Genomic DNA, 23,979 nt, shown 5'->3' with positions numbered 1-23,979 from the left:
TGGGGATATTCTTAACCAATGAAAATTCTTACTGGTAACTGGTAGCTTTTTTAAACAATGGAAATAGGTTCTTGTATGTTTGTGATTTTATTATGGTCATGAGTGATAAGAAAATTGACATGTGGGAGGGACCAAGAAAATAACCATCGACTTATCCAGAGTGCACTGTCGTCTTAATTGGTCCAAGTTACCTTAGTTGACATTGGCAGTATGAAATCAAATCTGTATGCAATTATTACAATTACACTTCGAAACCATCTTGGAGGGTGTCAGTCCCTGGTTCAAGTCCATCTTTAGAATTGAACCAGCCCTCTTAGTCTTGCTTTTTTCATGGGTACCTACTCTAAATTGTAAATTTACAATCTTTTGACTATCCCTTTTTCTTCCTTTTTACTGGCGTTGAAATGGCCTGTAAGTGTAAGCGCCGTAAATCCCTTTAAAACAACAGAAAACATGGGTTTTTTTTTTCTGTTCTACTTCTATTCTTTCCTTTATATGTGTTCATCTTACTCATATTCATAGCTTGAGATTCACGATTGCTGGCCCTGTTTAGCCCGTTTCAATGAATTAAGAAATCATTGACTGGTATCTAGTATTGTGTGTACTATTGTTTCTTTTTGTTGGTGATACGGATCTTCAGGCAATATGGAACTATATTTTCATTGTAATAAATTTACAGCAAAATAAAATGTGTACGTCTACAGTTCTTACCGATAGAAAAAAAATGCATGAAATTACTGCATACAAGTTGTCCATTTTAGGTTTAATACACACTTGTAATAAAGTTTATTTCAGCAAGAGTATGTGTTGTCCATGTGTAAAAGCTCCGATTCCCTCGTTGATTTTGCTTCAAGTAGCACTAAGCATGCAGTATCTACTGTAAAAAGTAGTACAGGAAACATAAAGATCTGAAAAAGTGCCCTCATGTCTTCGACCTCATCCTCGTGCTCAATGTTGTTTTGTGGTGCGAGTGGGGGTTAACAGCGAAAATGCATACCCTTATGAAAGATATAGGCAGTATATCCAACTATCTATCAGTATCAAGTTACCTCTGGTGTAATGGTATGTCCACTGATAATCAAGTCTGAATTTCAATCGTTAGTGCAGGCAGGTTGATATTATTATGTACATATTTTTTTTCTTGCTTTGTATGGCAGTTTCATACACACTTTTTCATCTCTTTATCTTAAACCAGTATCTGCTCCTAATTTGTCGCTTTAACTTTAACATTTTCAAAATTAAAAATGGAGTGACTCAAATGTAAATATATCGTTCCGACCTTCAGGTGACCTCTGTAGTAGTAATTTAGTAATAGTAATGGTAACGCGTCTGACTGGTAATCAGGAGGTCCGAGATTCGAGGCTGATTTTTTTTTTTTTTTTTGGCTTTGGTACTGATTCATATTCATACTTTTTTGAGATCTTTATCTATATCTGCTCCCTAATTTGTCACAGGAAACCTAGCAAGGTCTGTATTAGTATTAAATTTATAGCAAAATTGCTTATAGTATAGTCCCAAGCGAGAGTTCAGGAATAACAAAAATTCAGCTTGGAACAGTTGTTCTCGTTAAAACATAGCTCCACTGTAATAATTACTGGCACTCCAAATTCATCAAAAGCTTGGATTCAACTAAATTTGACTGTTGTTGTATACAGGTTGTACTGTGCATGAAAGCTTTGTTACTATCCACTCTACATCACATGACCTTAACATCTATTTTGTATGAATAGTGGTGAAGTCTCTCCTGCAATTTTTTTTTTTTTTTAATCATTAATATTGGATGAACGTTTTTGATCTAACTGCCCATCGCATTTTGTGGTTTTATTGCCTCCCAACTCCGACGTTCACCATACAGCATAGTCATCTGGTAATACTACTGGTAACTTGCACATACAGATGTCAATTACTTAGGCAGCCCTGCCTACCTACTTCCACGAAAATTTGTAGAACTTATGAAATTTAGGCAAAGCAAAATGAGCTACTCAAATTCATGATGAAAATGGAAATGAAAAAAATGTCACTAAATAACATAGTGTAAGGACTTATTAAATCTTTCTGGGGTAAATTTATCACTTACAATACTCCGTATTATTTTTAAAATTTCAAATGGGCGGGTTTGCTATGGTAACAAAACAAAACATAGGAGAAGGTTTGACATACTAAATACATTCTTCAATAGAGTAAATGAGAGGAGGCATATAATATCTTTTACACAAGATCTGGTTGTAAAATAGGGTTAAACATTGCAAATCTTAGGTTCTTTAGAGTGAGAACTTTTATTTCAAATCAGGCGTCTGTAATATCATTGTCATAGAAAGATTTGTCACAAAACTTACCTTTGCATGCTAAATTATTTACATGTGGAAAATATGCATAAAATACTACTTCACGTCAACAACAAAAATTGTCATCTTTTTTTTTTTATAATAATAATATTCATTCTATCTTGATAGGTAATAGAGCTTTATGAGATCATGGTTTAGGGAAAATGAGATAATGTAATTTAGTCAAAAGATTGGGAATAAAAAAAAGTTGTGTGTGATAATGAAAAAGCCGGATAATGCATTCAACACAAAAAGAAGAGAAAAAAATATCTGCCAAAATAGTCTGGAGAGAGGTGGACGTTTTTTTCTTCTTTTCCTATTTTATTATTCAATTTTATAAAAAAAAAATATAATTGTAATGCATTGTTCTACACTTTTTAGATTCCAATTCAGCAAATTATTAATTCGGCAAATAAACATTGCTACTGGGCAGTAGTCTCGTCTGTTTCAGAAATGGGCTCATCAACGACAGATTTTCCTGCTCCAATCTTCTTCTTCCATTTGTCTCTGACCATGGATGCTCTCCTGGTCTCAAGCTGTCTCTTGGCATCTTCTATGGCACCCACTGTGTTTGTGTCATCTGCAACAATTCATATAACAAATATTTAATCCTTCACTTCCCATGGAAAAAAATAATCTCTTAAATGATGTGATGAATGATGCAACACCAGACATAGCAAAAACATCTTTTCAGACATTCACCTTACACCAGTGTAATTTTTTATCAATATTTATCACACTCTCAGGCTCAAAAAGTACTTTGCAATGACTAGCATCCTATCAAAAGGGTAGCAAGCAATTTCTATTGTCTATTGCATGGTATAGAAATCGTGATAAACTCCAGTTCCATTGGACCTAATGGCTGTGAAAGACTACTTACCCACTATCTTAACTTAAAATACCAGCCGGTGATTATCTTTTTAACCTATATGCTGGCAAACATTTACCCATAATGCAAAAGCAGCCGTCTAAACACTGAAGAAATATGAAAACTAATGGTAATACACAATTTTAAATTCAACTTAATTGTGCAGGTGGTGATGTTCCCAATTGTTCAGTTGGTAGAGCACACATTTCACAAGCAAAGTGAATGAGATTGATTCCGGATGAGGTTGAGATTTTAAAAATATTTCCAAACCCCTGTCCACCCAGCAGTGATTAGGTAGCATTGTTAGATCTGGTGGAAAGTATTTTGTGGTAGACAATAATTTTATCCAAGGGGTAGCAAGCAATTGCTATTGTCCATTTCATGCTACAGAATCCGGGATATGCGCCGGCTCCATGGACCTAATGGCTCTGACGGGCTACTATTTGTGTAGGGGAACATTTTTAAATTAAGGAAACAGAAACCTCCAAGTTAAATTAAGGAAACAGACAACTCCAAGTTAAATTAAGGAAACAGACAACTCCAAGTTAAATTAAGGAAACAGACAACTCCAAGTTAAATTAAGGAAACAGACAACTCCAAGTTAAATTAAGGAAACAGACAACTCCAAGATAAATTAAGGAAACAGACAACTCCAAGTTAAATTAAGGAAACAGACAACTCCAGGTCCCCAATGAAATAGTTAAAAACCTAATGATGAACGTTGCTTTTCTTTAAAAGCCACCAGGTACAATTATCAAACCTTAACTAAATCATGTTTACATATATTGAGATAACAATGTACGCATAGTGTATGGATTATTGTAAAGACAGACAGTATTATAGAGTTGTATAATGATAATTTTATTACATGTTCAGTAACGCCATCATGGACAACAACAGGAAGGAAATTACATAATAAGAATAAATAAGGGCTTTCAATCTTCCCCAGACAAGGTAAAAATACATGGGACATAACTCTGTCATTACTACACATTCCATAACAATTATGCAGTTATTTCCCATTCATTACATCATGAGAGTCACGTTTACAGATCAATGTAGAAAATGTGTGATGAAATCCTTACCAAGTCTCCTGGCTTCCTTCAAGGCAACCTCAAAGCTGTTACTCGCACTGTCAAAATCTGATAATTTGGCTGGATGAGAAATCGTATATTAAAAACTTTAAAATCTTAAATTAAGCTTAGTAGATGGAATGTGAAAAGAAGTGTTTGTATACAACCTGTGCATTTCCTAGACTGACTTAAAAATATGAAGCACAATGGGATGAGGGAAATATTTCCTAGTTTTATTTATTTTATAATCTTTTGTACTGGAATACAAAAGTACTTGTTACTTTAAAGATCCAAACAAGTGTGTATGAGAGGTGCCAGACAAAGCAAGAAAGAAAAATACAAGAAAAAGACCATCCCAAAATAATCAGTCTACCTCTCCAGACGAGGTAGACAGATTATTTGGGATGTTTTTTTTTCTTGTATTTTTCTTTCTTGCTTTGTCTGACACCTTTCATGCACACTTGTTCAGATCTTTATCTTACAAGGGTGCGGGCTCCTTAATTTATTAACTTGTTAATTTAACCGCAAATGAGCATATGTTAAATGAAATTGCTACATTACATTTTTATCAAAATCATTACAAAAAAACATAAAAATCTAAACATTAAAATTTAAAAAAAAGTTAAATCCTTAAAAAGAACAAAATTTAAAAAAATATAATTATTCTATCATAATAAACATAAAATATGTTGACAAAAAACAAAGTTCCAATTATAAAGCATAAATCAATTTTCAACACAGTGCAGAATTCCTCTATAATATGACAGATTTAAACAAAAATGACCAACCCCCCCCCCCCCCCCCCCCTCCCCAAATAAAAAAACCCAAACAAAACGGTTACAAACTTAAAGAGATAAAATGATATTCAAAAATTAGAGAGATTTCTTGACTATCAATGTATAAATAGAAATCAATGTTTCAGGGAGAAAAACAACAAAGATACAAAATATATACACAATCAGTTCATTTGGACATAATACTGCTTAGAAACGATGGGGTCACACTTAGGTACTTATGAACTTACACTGACAAACAGCAAGGAGTAACGTAGACTGGAGTGTGTAGATGGAGTGGGCTGCCTCTTTAGCTGCTTGCAAACTTTCAATGGCAGCGTCTCTGGAATATTCAAGGGCACCTAGTTGGAAGAAGCAGTTTGCCATCTCGTGGTAGATTCGGGCACTCTGCTCGGGATTTCTAGGAAGATGGGCTCTCTTTGCCAAGCTGTTTGAAATAATAATAATTATTATACAATATACCTGACTAGGGAACTCAATGGGCATAAAAATAAATAAGTATCTAACTGATATATAAATGACATGAAACGAATGTATTTCATATTTTTTGTGTGGTCATTTAGGATCAAATTAAATTTTAAATTAAGATTCAGAGTTTCTTATCAAAATTTGGGAATATTTAAAATAAAATGAAATGGATATACACGACCAAATCTAATTACTCTGCAATTATTATAAAGCATTTGAAAGTGATAATTATTGATCAGATTTGTTTAAAATCAGACTTTGGGGGGGGGGGGGGGTGAGAATATAAAGGGTTTTCTTGTTGTTAGTTGTCTGTGGCAGTTTTTACGGGCTATTCTGTTTGTGCAACCGACCAATACAAAGAACCAGCAGATTTGCATGTTCTGAAGGATTGATTCCATCCGAGTAAAAGCAAATAGTCTCATTTTGAAGCAACATCACGAAGCCACATTCTAAGAAGGCTAGTGACGTCTATTCTATGAAGCCAACTGAGAAAAGTGGATGAAGTAGTTATTTCCAGCATTATAAGTTGATATAGGTAAATCAAAATGCTGTATGCAGTTATTAACAGAATATATAACAGTAAATGGCAATTGAAAAAAAAAAAAGAAGAAGAAACGTCTGGTCCCAACATTTGTCTTTGAGTAACTTTACTCAAATTATTCCACCAGCCAGCTGTGGATGGGTTCTTGCTAAAGAAAATAGATACAGTAGAATCCACATAAATTCAACACTCTTAAAGTAAACTTCTGCCTAAAGTCAACACCTCTGTTGGTTCTAAATTTTCGTTTCTTTTTCTGTGTTCCATTGAGAATGGATAAAGTCAACTTTGCATAAAGACAACCAATCTTTCTGGTCTGGCAGTGGAGTCTTATTCCACTTTATTTTGTAAGAATGCTAATAAGAAAACTGGGTGCCTTACCAAGTGACTTGTACTGGATGAAATGGAAATTTGGTTTCATATGGTCTCTGAGAGACTAAATCAAACATAGGGAAGAAACTGAGCAGGGTGAAACTGTTAAAATGCTGTATGTAAGTGGGAATAATTATTGTCTTCATATATACAAAGTGATAAAGCAGCAAAACAGGTCTGTATTGCAGAAAGAGATCCACAAAATCCAACATGCAATCAAGTAGTAGATTTTTGACCAATCAAACCACAGGATTTATGAGCACCTTCAAACCCGCTTGGACAAACATGGTTGGTTTGTTTACAAACAATAGAATGAATGAAGTTATTGTCACTCAGCTTTTTGTTACTATTTCCAGTTGGGATATTAGTCCACTAGATTCTCACAATCAGATTAGAGACGTTTAAAGTTACACATAGATTTCACAGATTGATCAGGCAGGTAGAATTGATGAGCAATTTACTTCCATACCATAAACCCGTGAAGTTTACTTTGTTTAATAGCATTCACTGCCAAATGATTTCGGACAGTATAATTCATTGTTGAAGCGTGATGAATTTTTAATAACCCTAATACGGCATATATATAAATATATTATTATCATTCTTACTTTTCTAAGGCTTTAGGTGTGTTTCCTTCATGCACACTTACTCTTGCCAGATGTTCCAAGGCCCTTGACTGGATGTTGGTATCTTCCCTGAGAGTGATTTACAACAGAAAATTGTCATCTTTAAAGTGATTCATGAATGACATACTCATAGAGATAAATAAAGTAAAAAGTCCTTTGGAGTAAAAAGACCTACAGGGTCAAATTTATCTTAATTTCTCTATCATTAAGCAGTAACAAAGGGTAACATACAATATTTACGGTCCATTTAACACTAAATAAACCAGAATAGACATTGGTTCCATGAAGGAAAACCTTACATTTCCTTTTTATCCCCCAATCTGTCAATATTTAGATTATATTTCAATTTGAAGATCTGATATGAAAGTGACAAATTAGAGAGCGTGTATTGGTTAAATCATTAAAATCTGAATAGGTGTGTATCTGTAACCTCTATAGTGTGATGGTAGCACATTGACCGGTGGTCATTGGGTGGCGTGTTCAATCCCCAGTTGAGGCAGAGGGATTTTTTGGAGATTATTTTTTTCTTGCAATTTTCTTTCTACTTTTTGGCACCGTTCATAATCTTTACAGATTAAAAAAAAAAATCCAAACTGATGCAAACAAGTTTTTGTGGCATGTATCAGAGTTCAGTCCGAGTCTTTCAAAATAACTTTTAAGTCTCTTTATGTCATGACCTTAATACAATTATTCAACCCATAATATAAAAGGCTAAAAAAAAGGCACATATAGTGTTAGTTATATCAACATTGATTATCATTATTATTATCATATCAACAATAATGATGCAATTATAACAATGATGATGATGATGGAAGGAGAAGATGGCAATGGTTGGGGCATATCTGTCGCAGACCTGATGAAATACTGATAAGAAAGGCTCTGCGATGGACACCCAAGGAAAGAGGAAGTGAGGCCGCCCCAAGGAGACTTCGAGACGTACTGTAGAGAGGGACCTAAAACAGAGAGGTCTGTCCCTCGAGATGGCCCCAAGAATAGCTGCTGACAGGACCAGGTGGAGATCCCTTGCATCTCAAGTGCCAGCAGGCCCGGAGAGGATTGAGTGAGTGAGTGAGTGATGATGACGATGATGATGGTGTTGATAATGGCCATGACAAAAAACAACATACAATGCCTCTCCAATCCTATAGTCTGCCCTGTGATGAGAGGTTGCTTTGCTATAATCTTTGAGATCGGCGTAACCACTCCCCATATACGTGTGGGCTGCTGCAAACCATCGCAAACGTCGACGGGACCATGACACAATGTCTGTGTGTTTAAGTAAGGCTTTCAGTAGGTTGGTGCCTCTGTCCACCGTTTCTCGAAGCTTTTGAACGTTGTAGTCTAAAAACAAATAAAAATAGAAAGTTGACCAATATTTTACAGTACAGATTGATAATAACACATCAATTTACATAAGACAGAATAAATAGTTTCAAAGACTGCTTCTGTAGTATGATTATTTCATAGTGTTATTTTATTACAATCATAAAATCTTTTTTACTATCATAAATATCTAGTTTCTTTCTTCCTTTCTTCCATTCACTGCATGCTGCACATGATTTGGTGTGTACTCGTCTTTGGTCACGTTAAATGATAAAAAATGTTCGCAGCTTAAGATCGAGAAGAGCGCAGTGCCTCTGTTAAGACTTTAAGCAATATATCTATATGTCAATGCAAATTTGATTTGTTCTGTTTGAGGTCTTTCTTTGACAATGCCACCTTTAACATTGTAAGAACTGAACATAAACCATGCTGCTGCAGGAGATATTACAATCAACATCTTTATCTAACTATCAATTATTTCTTTGGCTTTCATAACCCATACAAACTTGCATCTTACAATCAAGCATCATAACATATTCATCAACACAAAGACACTGTCACCATAAATGAAGGCCGCTAACATACATACCATGCAAACCCCCCCCCCCCCCCCCCCAAAAAAAAAAAAAAAAAAAAAAACAAAACAAAACTAAACAAAACTAAACAAAAAAAAACAAAAAAACTATTAACATGTTATGTACTGAACAGTAATCACACAAGTCCCGTAAAATTGAAATCAACTCCTTGTCTTACTACAATAGCTCAACTATAGGTGAATGAAAACAGCACAAAAATGATTTAAAGTATTTGGAATCCCTCTTTTCCCTTCAACTGCAGAAAATATAGAATTAAAAGTGATAAAAAAGTCATAAGACTGAAATGAAATGAATCAAAAAAAAAATTTTTTAATTGATTTTTTCCCTCCTGCAAAAGACCCCAGACAGGGACATGGCCATAGCACAGGGTGTCATTACAGAAAAAGGTACGCATCTGAAGCCAGACAAATAAACACTAAAACGAATGCATACCTGCCCTCATCTGCCTGACTTCCTTCTCAATGTAAACAGCCACTAAGTCATCGTCATCTTCTTCACTGTCATTGTAACCATCAAAATCATCTTCTTCAACTTCCTCATCTTCCTCTTCTTTGGGAACTTCTTCTTTTTCCTCTTCCTTCTTAGGTTCTTCCTTTTCCTCCTCTGGCTTAACCTCTTCCTTCTTCTCATCCTTTTCTTTCTCCTCTTCCACTTTCTTTGCCTCTTCATTTCCTTTATCAGCTTCTTCTTTCTTTTCTTCTCCTTTATCTTCATCCTTCTTTTCCTCCTCCTCATCCTTCTTCTCTTCCTTTGGTTCCTCCTCATCTTTCCTTTCCTCCTTATCCTCTTCGGGCCTCTGTTCTGTTCTGGGCGTCTCTAATTCTGGTGTCACATCCATTGATTCATCAGCAGCCATTTCTTCTTGTCTCTCTTCATCTCCTTTGTCATCAACAACCTCTTCTTTACGCGACCTTGGACTTCTATCCTTTGGCGTTTTCATCATTACCTTTTAAAAAGAGAATTTCAGAATAACACTAAAGACCTTGAAAAATCACTGTAAATTATATAGACAAAGCGTAAACGTATCCCCCATCTCCAAAAAAAAAAAAACAACAAAACAAACAAAGACAAAGCCATCTTTACATGGGACAAACCTATCAACAATTGTGTCCCTTAGTTGTGCCCAAAACAGTGAACACATCATTAAGGACAACACATATGACAACAATAACTGAGATACCAGTTTTGGCCCTTATGATTATTACTCAGTCTCTGTTCTAGGGACTGAAGCAGGTCATAAATGCTTTTAACATTTTTGATTTCGTGTCAACAGAATGCTATAAAAATTTTAAATACTTGGTATAGATTTTAATAACTATCTTTGTCCGAGCACGTGTAAAGGTGTGTCACAAATTCCATGTTTTGATTGGTCAAAAATCTACTGGTTAATTATAGCATTGGCTGATAAAGCAAGATTTCACTGTATATATTATGGTGTTCAATTCTTGGAAAAAGCAAGCAAAACAAAATCTCCCCAAAAAAAAAAAAAAAAAAAAAAACTCACTAAAAGTTTGATCTTTCAAGACAGATGACTAATAATATAAATCATAAGTAGAGTTAATTTTTGACAAACAAGTGGTAAATGCCTTATTGGACTTATCAACATATTTCTATGCAGTTTTTGGTTGATTAATTCAAGACAAATCATTTTTTAAAAATAAGTTAAAATATAGATTACCTTCCTCCTGCGTTTCTCCTCTTCCTGTTTCCTCATTATTTCAGCCTCCCTCTTTGACCGCCTCTTCTCCCTCAATATCTTTCTCTCCTGGGCCTTTATCCACCTCTTCTCATCGTCGTCATTAAATCGATCTCTTTGATCCAAGTCTGGAATCTTCCCAGGCCTTTTGTCGTAAGGGTTGGAAAATGATGGTTTGCTTGCCATAATGGCCATAAGTTCCTTCTCTTCTAGTTCATCCTTTCTCCTCCTTCTCTCTTCTTTTTCTAGCCTTATTCTTTCATCTCTTCTATCCTCCCTCTCCTTCTTTCTCATTTGTCTTGCAGCAAGTTCTATCTCTTTAGAAATTCTATTTTCCTCTGCTTTCTTATGCTTAGATTTTTGTGGATGCTTACCACCACCACCGCCATCAGCAGCAGCAGCGTCTTTCTGCAGATAATTTTCAATAGAATCAAGAACATTTTCCGAGTCTTTGGAGATGGATGAGTCTTCTGTGTTGGAATATTTCCTGTTGCCTCTCCCTCTCATCATCCCCATGGCATTTGATTTCCTCGGGCTCATATCATTCCCATAGTAAAAATCTCTCTCATTCGTGGCATAACCATGCCTTTCATGAGCAAAGTCGTCATAATAAGTCCCATCCTCGTTTAGACTCAGACTCAAGTTTGCATCTGCCATACTGCGTCTGTATCTGACAAAGTCTTGCGACAGTTTCCTGTTTCCTGAAACGGTTGAGACTTCAGAGTAAGGGGAGGTGAGCATCATGATAAAACTGGCCTTGCGATTACGAAGAAATCTTTGTCTTCTAGCACGCTTTGCTGCCGCTTCTCGTCTCATTTCTTCTATTTTATATCTTTGAATTACGGCATTTGTTTCCTTGGCTTTGGCAGCTTTTCTAGGACTTTCAATTTCTGTGGAACCAGACGGTTTCATCTGCTCTTGTTTGATTTTCTTCATCTCTTTCTTGTCATGTTTGATTGATTCCTGAAAAAAGAACAAACATTTCTAAGTTGAGTTAATATCAGTACAATAAAAAAAAAAAATTAAATAACAAAAATCTGGGTCTCTGCAATTATTTTAAAAACATAAGAAAAAAAAACAAAAACTATTTTGATGGGAAAACTATGATATTTAACATTGTGAAACTATTATGGATAAAGCGTTGGTATAACTTAAATTACTAATGAAAGAGTGAAAATGGAGAGGCTTCGTTCTGTTTTGTTCCCATACAAAGCCTCTCCATTTTCACTCTTTCGTTAGTATTTTCACGATCACCGGCTTCAGGCAGCCCCTACCATTTTCTACTTTTCCATAACTTAAATTACATCTGTATCATCATCAACAATAACTATAACAATGTATAATTACAATAAAAGTAGTTGTAAAAAGATAAGGCAACCAGAATTCGACTTAAATAAGTGCTGCTAGCTATTAGATCACATCCCCTCTCTTCACTGATTTCTTCTACAGTAATGTTATACATTAGTCAATCAATATTGATGTGGTTCACGTTCCCTTAACCCTCTCCTTACCAACTATAGGAAAATCGTCACATTTGTTACAATACAACCAATATTTTTCTTATATAAATTAATTTTGTACATCAGAAAATTTAAAGAAAATGAACAGTGTATTGCAGAGCCTGTTTTGCTAAAAAAATTATGTATCGCAAGAACCTTACTGCTATTGTGTTTGAGTGATAAAAAATATATTTTTGTGTTTGTTGGGTGTGAAGTTTTGGGAAAAAAATCTTGAAAATGGTTGGTAAGGAGAGTTAAACCCATAAACCAAATGAAAAAAATAAAAAAATAAAGACAAAATGATGATAAAAAAACATAATGATTTATCTATTGGTAATGGATGCATTTTCAGTCAACTGTTTAAATGGTAGTCCTATTGTAATCTGTGAAACATAGCAAGTAGGTAATCAAAATATCACTACAACATTAAAATGATTTTATAAATCAAAGTATATTTCTTCACATGAAGAGCTTTTGGTTTTTCAAGAAAGGAAAGAAGAAGAAAAAAAAAAAGAAAATATATGGAAAAAAGGAAATGCACACAAAAAGGAATTCTATGTAATCTTTTATTCAGCAGGTATTGTGTACACAAATGGAAAGTGTGAAATCATTACAATATGACCCGTCTTAATAATAGAATTGGAATGGATGAATAAAAAGCTTTTCTTTATTACACTATCTAGTTATATAATTAAACTAATTAAAAAATTGGCAAATCCCAATAAAAATAGATCCGTGTATAGAGCAATTCTCGATAAAGCAGCAAATCAACCCGACATAAAGTTTACTATCACTCATTAAATCTTTTTAGTTTTAACTAATTTCAGGTGCATGGTTTTGATGTTAACCACAGAAATATGATTAACTTCAACCAAAGAATATATAACGAAAAAAAAATCTCCCCCCCCCCCCCCACCCCCCAAAAAACAAAACAAACAAGCTTTGCTAAAATGATTTCCTTTGTCGAAAAAAGGATAAATTAGTTTAGGATCTATTGCGATTTCCGTAAATTAGAAATTTTAAATTACAAAATATAATATTTCCACGTTTAAATATTTTTCATATGTTGTCTTTCTGTTTTCATTTATAATTGTTTAAGACCAATTTATTCTCCAAATCTTCATAACAACATGTATTTACTTAGTATACAAACACATAAGAATTTAGGTCAGTATTGATTTATACAAGATGTTTAACGAGCATATATTTGTGTGAAAAACTGAGGATAATAAATTCCTCTATAAGTTTAAATCAATATAGTTGTGGTACTATAAGTGCAATAAATTTCTTCACTCCTCTCCCCTAATGGCGACGCTCTTAGTGTACATAATTTATTATTACACTATAAGAATAGAACAAAAAACACTCAATGAGCATCTTGTAATTCAGAACAAATGTGGCCGCTCACATTTTTCTTTTTATTACAGCCATAGCTCCATGGATAAGGAAGAAAAAATTAAACAAAACAAAAAACTAAAACATGCTCATTTTACATTTTACAAATGAGTACAGTGAGAAAATGTGAGTAAAGAGTCTTTTCCAAGGACTCAACTATGTGCTGAGGAGGCTCGAACCCAGGACCTTCCGATCCGAGAGTGAATGTCATATCACAAGACCACATAGCCGCATACCACACAACAATATTACAACAACAACAGCAACAAAAATCTTATTTGATTTAGCCTTTGATTTATTGGCGGTAAAAATGTAGACTAAAGTTGTTTTTGTGGGACTTCAACGTTGAAATGAGAAAAATTATGCTTTTTCTACATAGTGTCAATGTCAAATAGACATAACTCAGCTAAAATTAAATATTTTTTCATGAAAAAAAACCCAAAACAAACCGGGAGATTATTTACTTTCACACCATACCAATAACTAGGTTACCATAAAATGCAATATGTGGACCATTTCTCTAGTGGGCCTCATAAATGCAAACATAGGAATAAATGACAATTTACCGAAATCAGTTAGAAGGAGGTACCACAAGCGAAAATTTCAAAATTGAGCTATCATAAAAAGAGTTAAACCACTGTAAAGTGCTTTGCAATTAATGAACAACACAAAAAGAATTATGAAAATCCGTCAACAAATAAATGAAATATGATAAAATGAATTTTATTGAACTTACAATTTTTTCCCACATATTCCGGTTACGCATTTTTTGCCGACTTTATGACGCCGTAAACAAAAAAGTTGGTTATATAACATTTAAAATAAACATTTTTTGCATAAACATGCAATCATAAAGCAAAATAAAAGCAGATATTAAGATGAAAAAACAATGATACTTAAATGAAACCATCCTCAAATATGACAGAAACAGCATCAAAATATTAAAAAATGGGAAATATAGGCCCAGGGACCCATTTTTGGAGCCTCATAGATAAAAAAAATGAACATGTATACTACTCAAACTCAATATCTTTGCAAAAAAGTATATAAATTCTTAGTCTAATTTTTTTGTTAATGTGGAGAAAATAGTAATTGCTCTATATTGAGCCGAAGGTCACTGCCAAGCTCAAAATTACGGTATGGAAAAAAATGGTGTCAATATACTGAAAATACACAAAATCAAAATATTAACAAAAAAATAACTAATAAAGATAGGATGACATACTTTACATCAAATTACTCGTCATTCTTATCTCTATCCAATAGAAGCAAAAGCATCTCAACATATTATCAATGGCATCCAAAATTTTTAAAGGATTTTGGATAGAAATTCAATATTAGGCATAACTAAAAATATTAGATATCTTTAAAAATTCATAGAAAATCGTCAACAAAAGACATACAAACATAACTTATACCAAATGAATTAACTTCTCAAGCTCTTTCAGACAAAGCCATATACAATCAATTTAACATAGAAAATTAGTCAATGAATCTAACAGAAAAAATGCTAATTTTGGTACAATGAACACATGTGAGAGGAGGAGAGATAGGTAGATAGAAGGAGATAGAGAGAGAGAGAGAGAGAGAGAGAGAGAGAGAGAGAGAGAGAGAGAGAGAGGGAGAGAAATAGAGAGAGAGAGATAGAGAGAGAGAGAGATGGATAGATAGATAGGTAGGTAGATAGATAGATAGAAAGATAGATAGATATATAGATAGAGAGAAAGGGAGAGAGGATGTAAGTTTCCGTGAGTGGTCGGTCTAAGACTGGTAGAAGGAGTTAGTGTGTAGGTAGGTATGTATTAAGGAAGAGATGAAGGCGGAGGAAAAGGTAAGAAAGAATAGTTGTAATTTTAACGTAATTAGGAGAGACTTAATATCGGGAAAAAAATTAAAAAATTAAGGGGGGGGGGGGGGGGGCTCTATCTCCTTCTATCTACCTATCTCTCCTCCTCTCATTTTGTTCATTGATACATATTTGGTAACCACCCAATCAATCGCTCTCTCACCCCCATCCCCATTTTTAAGACCTTTTTGTAGTTACTTTTACTATATATACACATACACAGACATACGCACACTGACACACATACACAAACATATACACATCCTCTCCATTCTCTCTCTCTCTCTCATTCTTTTCTCCTCTCCCCCCCCCCCCCCCTCTCTCTCTCTCTCTCCTTATCTCGCGCCACTTCTTGCATCAACACCCGACGCCCTTTCCTCACATTAACTTTATTTCCACATTTGACAAAATGTGATATTTTGTAAATTTACATATTTGTTTGTGTTTTTGTTTACTGTCTCCTGACGAAGGCCAAGGGCCGAAACGTTGTTTGTTTTGTGTTGTTCCCTTATATATGAGTCACATCTACTCACTTTATATTTTTTATCTCCATTTTACTGGCTCATTTAGGCACCTCTAGCTTTGGTTTTCCCCGATCAATGCTGTCAGGGTTGCCAGTTTGGCATTTTAAATGCCAGATTCCAAAAATCTGGCATTTTTGAAAACCGTTTGGCATTAGAAAAATCATTTGGCATTTGGCATTTTCTTTTCTTGTATATTATACTTCAAATGACACCTTTTCTTAATTAAGTTTCATAAGAAACACGAAACAGTTAGTTTTCTTAATTGTCAATAATTATTTAACTGTTTACGTATTTACCTTTCATGTTAATGTATTTCTTTTTCACTCTTAATCTTAAAATCCAACCGTGGTGTAGTGGTTTAGCACTCCACTTAGTAGTCAGTTGGTAAAAAATTACCCCAACAGGAAATTTAGTATAATTATAATTCTAAAAAAAAAAAAAGAAAAGAAAAGAAAACACGCAAGCCACCAGGATATGATAGTAAATTGTCCATCAAAAGTGAGTAGTTTTCTTAGTGGGGGTGGGAGTCAACAGACTTTGGCATTTTTTTGAGTGTTTTGGCATTTTTTGAGTCTTCCCCTGGCATTTTGTTGAAAAATAATCTGGCAACCCTGTTGCTGGCTCGCAAAGGTCGTCTGCCATGGCCAAAAGCTCGACTAGGTTCTTTTCACCAGCGGATTTATTTTTTTCATTGCGCCGTGAAAATTCATCCGATTTGGTTGTATTTGATATCAAAATAAAGCTGGAACATTAAGCTTTCTGCTTATTTAAACAGACGTGAGCGGACATCGCTAAAAATATTTTAAAATGTTGAAAATAGCACGATAATGTGCTTTCCTCGCCACTCGCTCCGCCAGTTTGAATCTGATATCGGGGCTGGAAGTGTCAAAAGAAAGAGGAAGTTTTGCCCTTTCTAATGATACTATTCTTAGCATCATACGTCAATTCTCCGCGGCGCAACCTTGATTTTCACAAAGTGAATGAAAAGAGAAAATCGCGACCTCGGCATTTTCTCGCGATCCGCTAGGCAAAATTCTCTAAAACCGGGTCTCGTTCGCGATTGATTATGAAACTCTTTTTAATCGCAAAAGTATGTTTTAAGATGCATTACAAAGATCAGAAGTTGATCTTTAAAATAAAACAAATTGTATTTTGTTTCGAGCATTAGAAGTTGAGATATCGTGAGGTAAAGTGGAGAGTTTTTCACGATCAACGCCATCGATAACAACTTTCCACCGATTCACGGCGCTCGCCTGTGGTACCTGTTAGAAGGCAGGTGGTTAAAAGTACAAATTGAATTGTTATATTGTACACTGTTTGCAATAGGGTATGAAATATATGATATGGGATTTTTTAAACTCTCTCCTTACCACCTACAGCAAAATCGTCACATTTGTTACGACACAAAGTAGATTTATTTTCTTATTTTGAGTATTTGGTACATCACAATGATCTTTGTTTAATTAATAAGAACATAAAGTTGTTTTGTAGAGAGATTGTTTGAGTTAAAAAAATCAATTTTTCTGCTGGGTAAGCCTGCCATTTTGGGAAAATACTGGAACTGATCGGTAAGGAGAGAGTTAAAAGAGAATATTTCTAACCCAAAAAATTTTTTTATAGAATATAATTAATTTATAACTTATTAACTAAAATTTCTCCAGTTCACATATGCTTTCCATGAGTGGATATTTAAAGAATTGCATCGAGAGTAATCACTCACTTATTATTCCAAACAGTACCCAAAAGTCAAGTCATTCGTTAGTTTTCTGATTTTGAGCACTAATTTGTAAATTAAGTAAATAAGAAGTTTTTTATCTCTTTGAAAAATATCTGAATAATGTCTTGAATCATTTTGTTAGTTACTTATTTCTATTTTCCCCTAAAATGTTGATCATCATCTCAACTAAATTGATAAAGTTTGCAGTGCATAGTTACAGAGTTATAGTAGCAGTTCTTAAGAGCCATTAGGCCTATTGGAGCAAAACTTTATCCTGGTTTATACAGCCAGCGTGAAATGAACAATAGTAACTGCTTGCTGCCCTTTGGATAGAACGCCATTCTATTGAAATTGCTAAATTTCACAAGAACCAGTGATTTAATTACAATGGTAAAGAGTAAAAAATCTGATGACCAAATTCAATTTGTTTGTAAAGTGTTTTCAAACTCTGCGATGCCTATGAAGACATTCTCAATGATTTGGAAACGAGCAATATAAATTTAATGACACCCGTCCCATCAAAAAAAAATAAAAAAATTGTCCCTTTACAAAAGTTTCAAAAAATTGTCTTTACATTGTTCCTAACTTTTTTCTTCATACAAACACAGATATAGGCAAAAGCAACAACAACAGCATCACAAGGATGAGAAAAATTACTTGATTCTCACCTTGACTAAAGCATTGAGAGCAGATAACTCGGCCTTTGAAGTCTTTGGGTCTTCAGCAGGTGGCTTATCATCCTTAACCATGTCAGCCAGACTCATCCTAGTGGCTGGACAAGTGGCACTCTTCTTACTGGATATGGAGTCTTTACGAACCAGACCAATCTCATCTGTTAAATTAAACAATATTTGTATGTATGAGTTGCATTGTACATTAGTAAGGCACCTATAAGGTGCTATGCTACATCAGCATAAAAGTGTTGTTTTTGTTTTTGAGGGTTTTACGGCGCTTGCAACACATTAAGGTCATATCAGCGCCAGTAAAAAGGAAGAAAATGGGATAGTAAAGAGTTCTAGAATTACAATTAAAGCACCCAAGAAAAGGTAAGACAAAGGGGAATATGTTCAAATAGGAAACATGTGGATTCCAAGAGCATACTATCAAAGTACTTAGCTTGAGATCACCGAAAAGTCTCATCCAAACACAAGCACAGGCCCCCACTAAGAGGAACACACTCAAATGTTTATTAATCATATATAACATGTAAACAAAACAATACAGTGCATAACAGAGAGATGATTTACAAGGAAAAAAATATCATCTCCCAAAACTCTAACTAAATATTTGACTGTTTCCCTCTCAGTCATGGTATCCGGCCAGGGCCAGGACAAAACCAAGTAATCTCATTCCAAGACAAAGACAGAAAGCATGTTGGAGAACAGATAGAGGGGGATAGAAGACACAGTAGGTGCCTCCTTGCCCACTATGGGAGGTAAGGAACCCCACATAAAAGTGTCACGGTCACAGGGAATCCACATATCGGGACCAAGCAAGTCTGTTCCTGGCTAGAGTCACAACTTCGTCAATGGAGATACGAGGGCTCTTTCAGAAATAACCGAAAAATGCCCATTGCTCAGCAACCAGTGGAGATTTTTTAATTCTGTAAACGACATGATATTTCTTATTTCCTTATGGATATTCCCAGAAATTATGAAGTGCATCATTTTGCACAATGAATTTCTAGACGATTTTAAAGATGGCGGCCCACCTTGAAACTTGGTCAAAGGAGGAAATCAGAGCTGTCATGCGTTTTTTGAACGCCAAAAGTGTGAATCCTACCGAAATTCATAAAGAACTTCAGAGTGTATATGGTGAGCATGTTATAAGCCGTACACAAGTCTATCACTGGTGTAATTTGTTTGAAGCCGGCCATTCCGACTTGACAGACAGGGAAGGGAGAGGGCGTTCGATAACTGCGACGTCAGAAGACAATGTGAAGCGAGTTGATGAGCTTATTCGTCAAGACAGGAGGTTGAAACTTCATAAAATCGCAAGCAGTCTTGAAATTTCGGAAACTTCTGCACATAGAATTGTATTTGATGAACTTGGCGACAGAAAAGTCAGCGCAAGATGGGTTCCTAAGCAATTGACAGACAATCATAAAGAACAAAGATTGGACATCTGCAGGGAACTTTTGAGAAGAAGCAAGAGCTCACGCAGGGTTCACGGGCATACTGCCAACGCCGGCGGAGACTTTCTAGGGTACGATGTGACTTTTCTTGACAGCATAGTCACCGGTGATGAGACTTGGTTGCACCATTGCACCCCAGAAACAAAGCAAGATTCGATGACATGGAAACATCCATCCTCACCTGTCGCGAAGAAATTCAAAGTCATGCGGTCAGCAAAGAAAATAATGGGAACTTTTTTCTGGGACAGTCGTGGTGTTATTCTGTTCGAAACATTACAACCTGGAGAAACAATCAATGCTGCAAGGTACTGCTAAACTCTTGACAAGCTTAGGAGGCCATTCGCAGAAAGCGCCCAGGGCAGTTGACCAACGGGTCATTTTGCAACCCGACAACGCTACACCCCACACAGCACGAGTGACGCAAGGTTGGCTAGAGAAATATGGATGGGGATTTTGCCACACCCACCATACAGTCCAGACATCGCACCATCTGATTATCACCTCTTTGGGCCACTGAAACGTGAGCTGGCAGGAAAGCGCTTTGATGTCGATGAAGAGCTTGTTGACCATGTGCGGAAATGGCTACAAAACCTTGACGGAAATTTCTTCCGAGAGGGTATCTATTCCATGGTGCGGCGTTGGCAGAAGTGTATCGACAGACTTGGCTGTTACGTAGAGAAATAAGGACGAGTCAAGGTATGAACACGTGCAAGAATTTTGTTGATAGCATAAAAAACGCGGATTTTACAGGCATTTTTCGGTTAATTATGAAAGAGCCCTCGTAGAATCCACCCCACGTAGTAGAGTGCCTGCTGGTCTAGTTGTCGAGCTCTTCAAGTAGGTAATAAAAGTTCGACGCAGGAAGTGGTCTGCATCCATGCAGAAGATATGCCCCGCAAAGCGGAGCCTATGTCTCATCACTGTAGCTACCAGGTCGAATTTGGGGTGTCTTGCGGTTTCTCTGTAGTCCTTTCCCGTAATGCTGGAAAGCATCGGCTTTTACCACACTCGTGATACTGTTAAACTTGCTTTTAGGATAATTTTCAGGTTTAAGTTTATCATTACAACACCACAATTGATTTCTTTATTATAAATATTATTTAAAAAACAACATAAGCAAAAAAAAAATAAATCATTTTATAAATAAAATAACTATGAAGTATTGACTTTCAAAATTTGGAAAATTCATAATATGAATATATCTTTTTTTTTAAAGTCTTTCACTCAGCATAATAAATAAAATTAAAAGGGGAGGGAAGGAAACAACTTACCATTCAAAGTAATGATGGGTTCACTTGGTAAATTTGCATCATAACCATCATTGGGGTCATTGCTATTGTCAGGGGCGGTGGAAGTATTGTTGGGGTCATTCACTGCTTTGTCGGGGCTTGGAGAATTTTCTGTCTCATTTCCCATTTTCCCTGGGGCAGCCAGCAAAACGTCTGAAGTTAAAGTTAAAGATAATGACATCGAAATGGCATCTACTGGATGGAATGTAAACCGAATCTAAGTACCCGATAGAGTAATTCGATTCATGCCTTCTCCCTTCTTTACCCCCCCCCCCCCCCCAAACCCACCTTAAAAAAAAAAACAACATATGTTCATCAAATTGTATCACCCTTAAATCATAGAATAAGATGAACATCCATCTAACTTACCCTTAACTGTCGCCTTGAAATAAAAATAAAAAATAAATAAAATTCCCTTTATTCATCCCTGAGGGGAAATTTGTCTTTAGGGTTTATCCCAAGGGAAGACTGGAATAACCCAGGTGTCAGTCGCAGTGCAGCACTGCAAAGTGAGCTAGGGTGAGGTAACTTACTCAAGACCACACAAGGAGGCGGGTAGTTAAACTCGGTACCTTTTGGGTACGAAGCAAAGACCCTACCGCTGGAGCCACGCTGCCCCCCCCCCCCCCCCCAATGCTTTCATCTCCTTAAAAAGTCAATTCACCAATACCAAAAAACAAGGTCAGCCAGAATATTTTTTTTAAAAGCCAGTTTTTCGCTAAAAGGTGGCATCCCTGATTTATGATCAGTCATCCCAAAATGTTATCATGTATTATTGAGTGGCTCTGTGGTTTGCCGTCTTTGTCTTGTCACAAAATATAAGAATGAATAGCATGATCAGTGGCTGGATCATTGATATTGTTTGTGGAAAATTCTGAAATGAAAGTTGTTTTCTTGAGTAAGGCACTTAACACACTCGACTCAGGTGTGAATGAGTACCTGTCTACAGGCAGTGACGGATATTGCGCAGAGCTTGTATTAGGCAACTGGTAATGTATGAAATGGAAATCTGATTTACTATGTCCTGATGGAAGGATAAATGAGGCAAAGTGAAGGACATTGAGCATGGTAAATCCGTAGAAATGCGCTATATTAATGCTTATTTTAAAAAATGTATTATGTCAGGGTTATTTCACTTGGCAATGAGTGAATGAGTACCTGGCTAAAGGAAGCAACAGACGTTGTAAGAGGATCCATAACAGACAATTTGTACTGCACAAAAAAGATATTTGATTCCATATACCCATCTGGGAGATTAAAAAGGATTTTGAGCATGGTTCATATTTATGTAGTGCCTGCTCTTCTACTTATTATGCCTGTCATCTTTTCCATCTCGATAACTTTGTGAGGCTTGGTGGTTTAGCTGTACTGTGTCTTGTCTTGTCACTCACAAAACTCAAGCAATATTAAGCATAGTCAGTAGTTGGATGGGCAACAGTGATCGTGGAGAATTCTGATTCCAATGTTGCGTCATTTACATATATTACTGCACTCAACTCAGGTGTGAACGAGTACCTAGCAAAAGGGAGTGACTTTGTGTGGCTTAGTGGTTCAGCTGTACTGTGTCTTGTCTTGTCACAAAAAAAATCAAGCAATATTAAGCATAGTCAGTGGCTGAATGGCAACAAAGATCGTGGAAAATTCTGATCCCAATGCTGTGTCCTTTACAGATATTACCCCACTCAACTCAGATGTGAATAGATGAGTACCTAGCAATAGGCAGTGACAAATATTGTAAGCGTGTTAGCACATGAAGCAGAGCAGGCGATTAGTAGTGTATAATGTTATGTTATTCAAATGTGGTAAAGTAGGGGACAGTCAACTAAGACTTTAAGCTTTTGTCAAAAGGATGACTGACAGTTTCAATAAATTAATGAAAATTGCACAACATAAAAAAAAAAGAAAAAAAAGGGTGGGGGGTGGGTGGGATATGTATTAGTAAAAATCAAAAGGTGTAAATATTATCACATTCACACATTGATTTATACTAATATTCAACTTCCGGTTCTCGTTCTCATACCTCCCTCTTTTTCTTCTTCTTTTTAAAAATTCTGTATGCTGTGAATGTATTAACTGTATTCCTGTATTTGTGTTAGTGCATGGCATAATCAGTCGGAAGGTGAAAATTTTGGTTTTTGCATTTTTTTGCATTTTCTGAAAGATTATGCTCTCCAGAGCATTTTAAACTTTATTTGAAGTAAAACGGGTGATTTTTCATGAAGTTATGGTCAGATGTATGGGAAAGGTATCCAGCAACTTTTCTCAAATTTCCTACTTTTTCAACTTGACTAGGTGTAAAAAATATTTAGAAGTGAAATTAAGCTTTGACATTTCCCGAAGATGTACAAAAAGGTTTGATTTAATCATTTATGACAAGAACTCATTTGGGATAAAAATTGAGCTTCTAACTAAACTTGGCAATATCTCAGATCAAACCTTTTCACCATCTGACTGATTAAGTCATTCATTGTAACATTTATCTCTCGTCCCATGACCAAAATGTTGTTTGTTTAGCTTTCATTGGGTTTAGAAACATGTACCTATTGTTGAATACATAGTACGAAGAATTTAAAACATTGCTATATCAAGTGAGGATACTCAAAACCAGCTATGGTCACACTCAGTTAAAAAATGAATTAATACTATCTCTTGACATATTAGAGGAATGTTTTTGTTTGTCACCTATTTTGTCTTTTTGTTGTGTCCAACGGAGTGAATCCTATTTTAAAGACAACTTATAGACATAAACATTTCTCAAGACTTGACGGTGTCCACTGTGAGTGAAATAAAATCACAAATCACACCAATTTGTGTGCTCAAGCCACATGACTTGTGAGCACAAGCCACATAAGCCAGATGACAGGCCCGTGTGCTTCTGTCACCGTATTAACTAT

At 35.5% G+C, this 23,979-nt stretch overlaps 1 protein-coding gene across 1 annotated transcript in view; it reads right to left on the bottom strand.

The window, feature by feature from the left end:
* Nucleotides 1-1,871: 1,871 nt before the first annotated feature.
* The window catches only part of LOC144958410 (uncharacterized), a 42,723-nt gene continuing 20,615 nt past the window's right edge, over nucleotides 1,872-23,979 (bottom strand). The window contains exons 13-21 of the mRNA XM_078890417.1: nucleotides 21,068-21,238; nucleotides 18,331-18,494; nucleotides 10,664-11,644; nucleotides 9,418-9,931; nucleotides 8,194-8,407; nucleotides 7,046-7,132; nucleotides 5,290-5,486; nucleotides 4,278-4,346; nucleotides 1,872-2,904 (exon numbers count right to left, since the gene is read on the bottom strand). Of these exons, the coding sequence (XP_078746543.1) occupies nucleotides 2,747-2,904; nucleotides 4,278-4,346; nucleotides 5,290-5,486; nucleotides 7,046-7,132; nucleotides 8,194-8,407; nucleotides 9,418-9,931; nucleotides 10,664-11,644; nucleotides 18,331-18,494; nucleotides 21,068-21,238 (2,555 nt within the window). The 3' untranslated portion in view covers nucleotides 1,872-2,746. The remainder of the gene's footprint in view (nucleotides 2,905-4,277; nucleotides 4,347-5,289; nucleotides 5,487-7,045; nucleotides 7,133-8,193; nucleotides 8,408-9,417; nucleotides 9,932-10,663; nucleotides 11,645-18,330; nucleotides 18,495-21,067; nucleotides 21,239-23,979) is intronic.

This window comes from Berghia stephanieae, chromosome 12 (genome assembly GCF_034508935.2).
Source record: "Berghia stephanieae isolate SIO BIC M18660-M18661 chromosome 12, UCSD_Bste_1.3, whole genome shotgun sequence".
Taxonomy (NCBI): domain Eukaryota; kingdom Metazoa; phylum Mollusca; class Gastropoda; order Nudibranchia; family Aeolidiidae; genus Berghia; species Berghia stephanieae.
The sequence above is the reverse complement of the archived record's forward strand: the minus strand, read 5'-3'. Positions and strand labels throughout refer to the sequence as shown.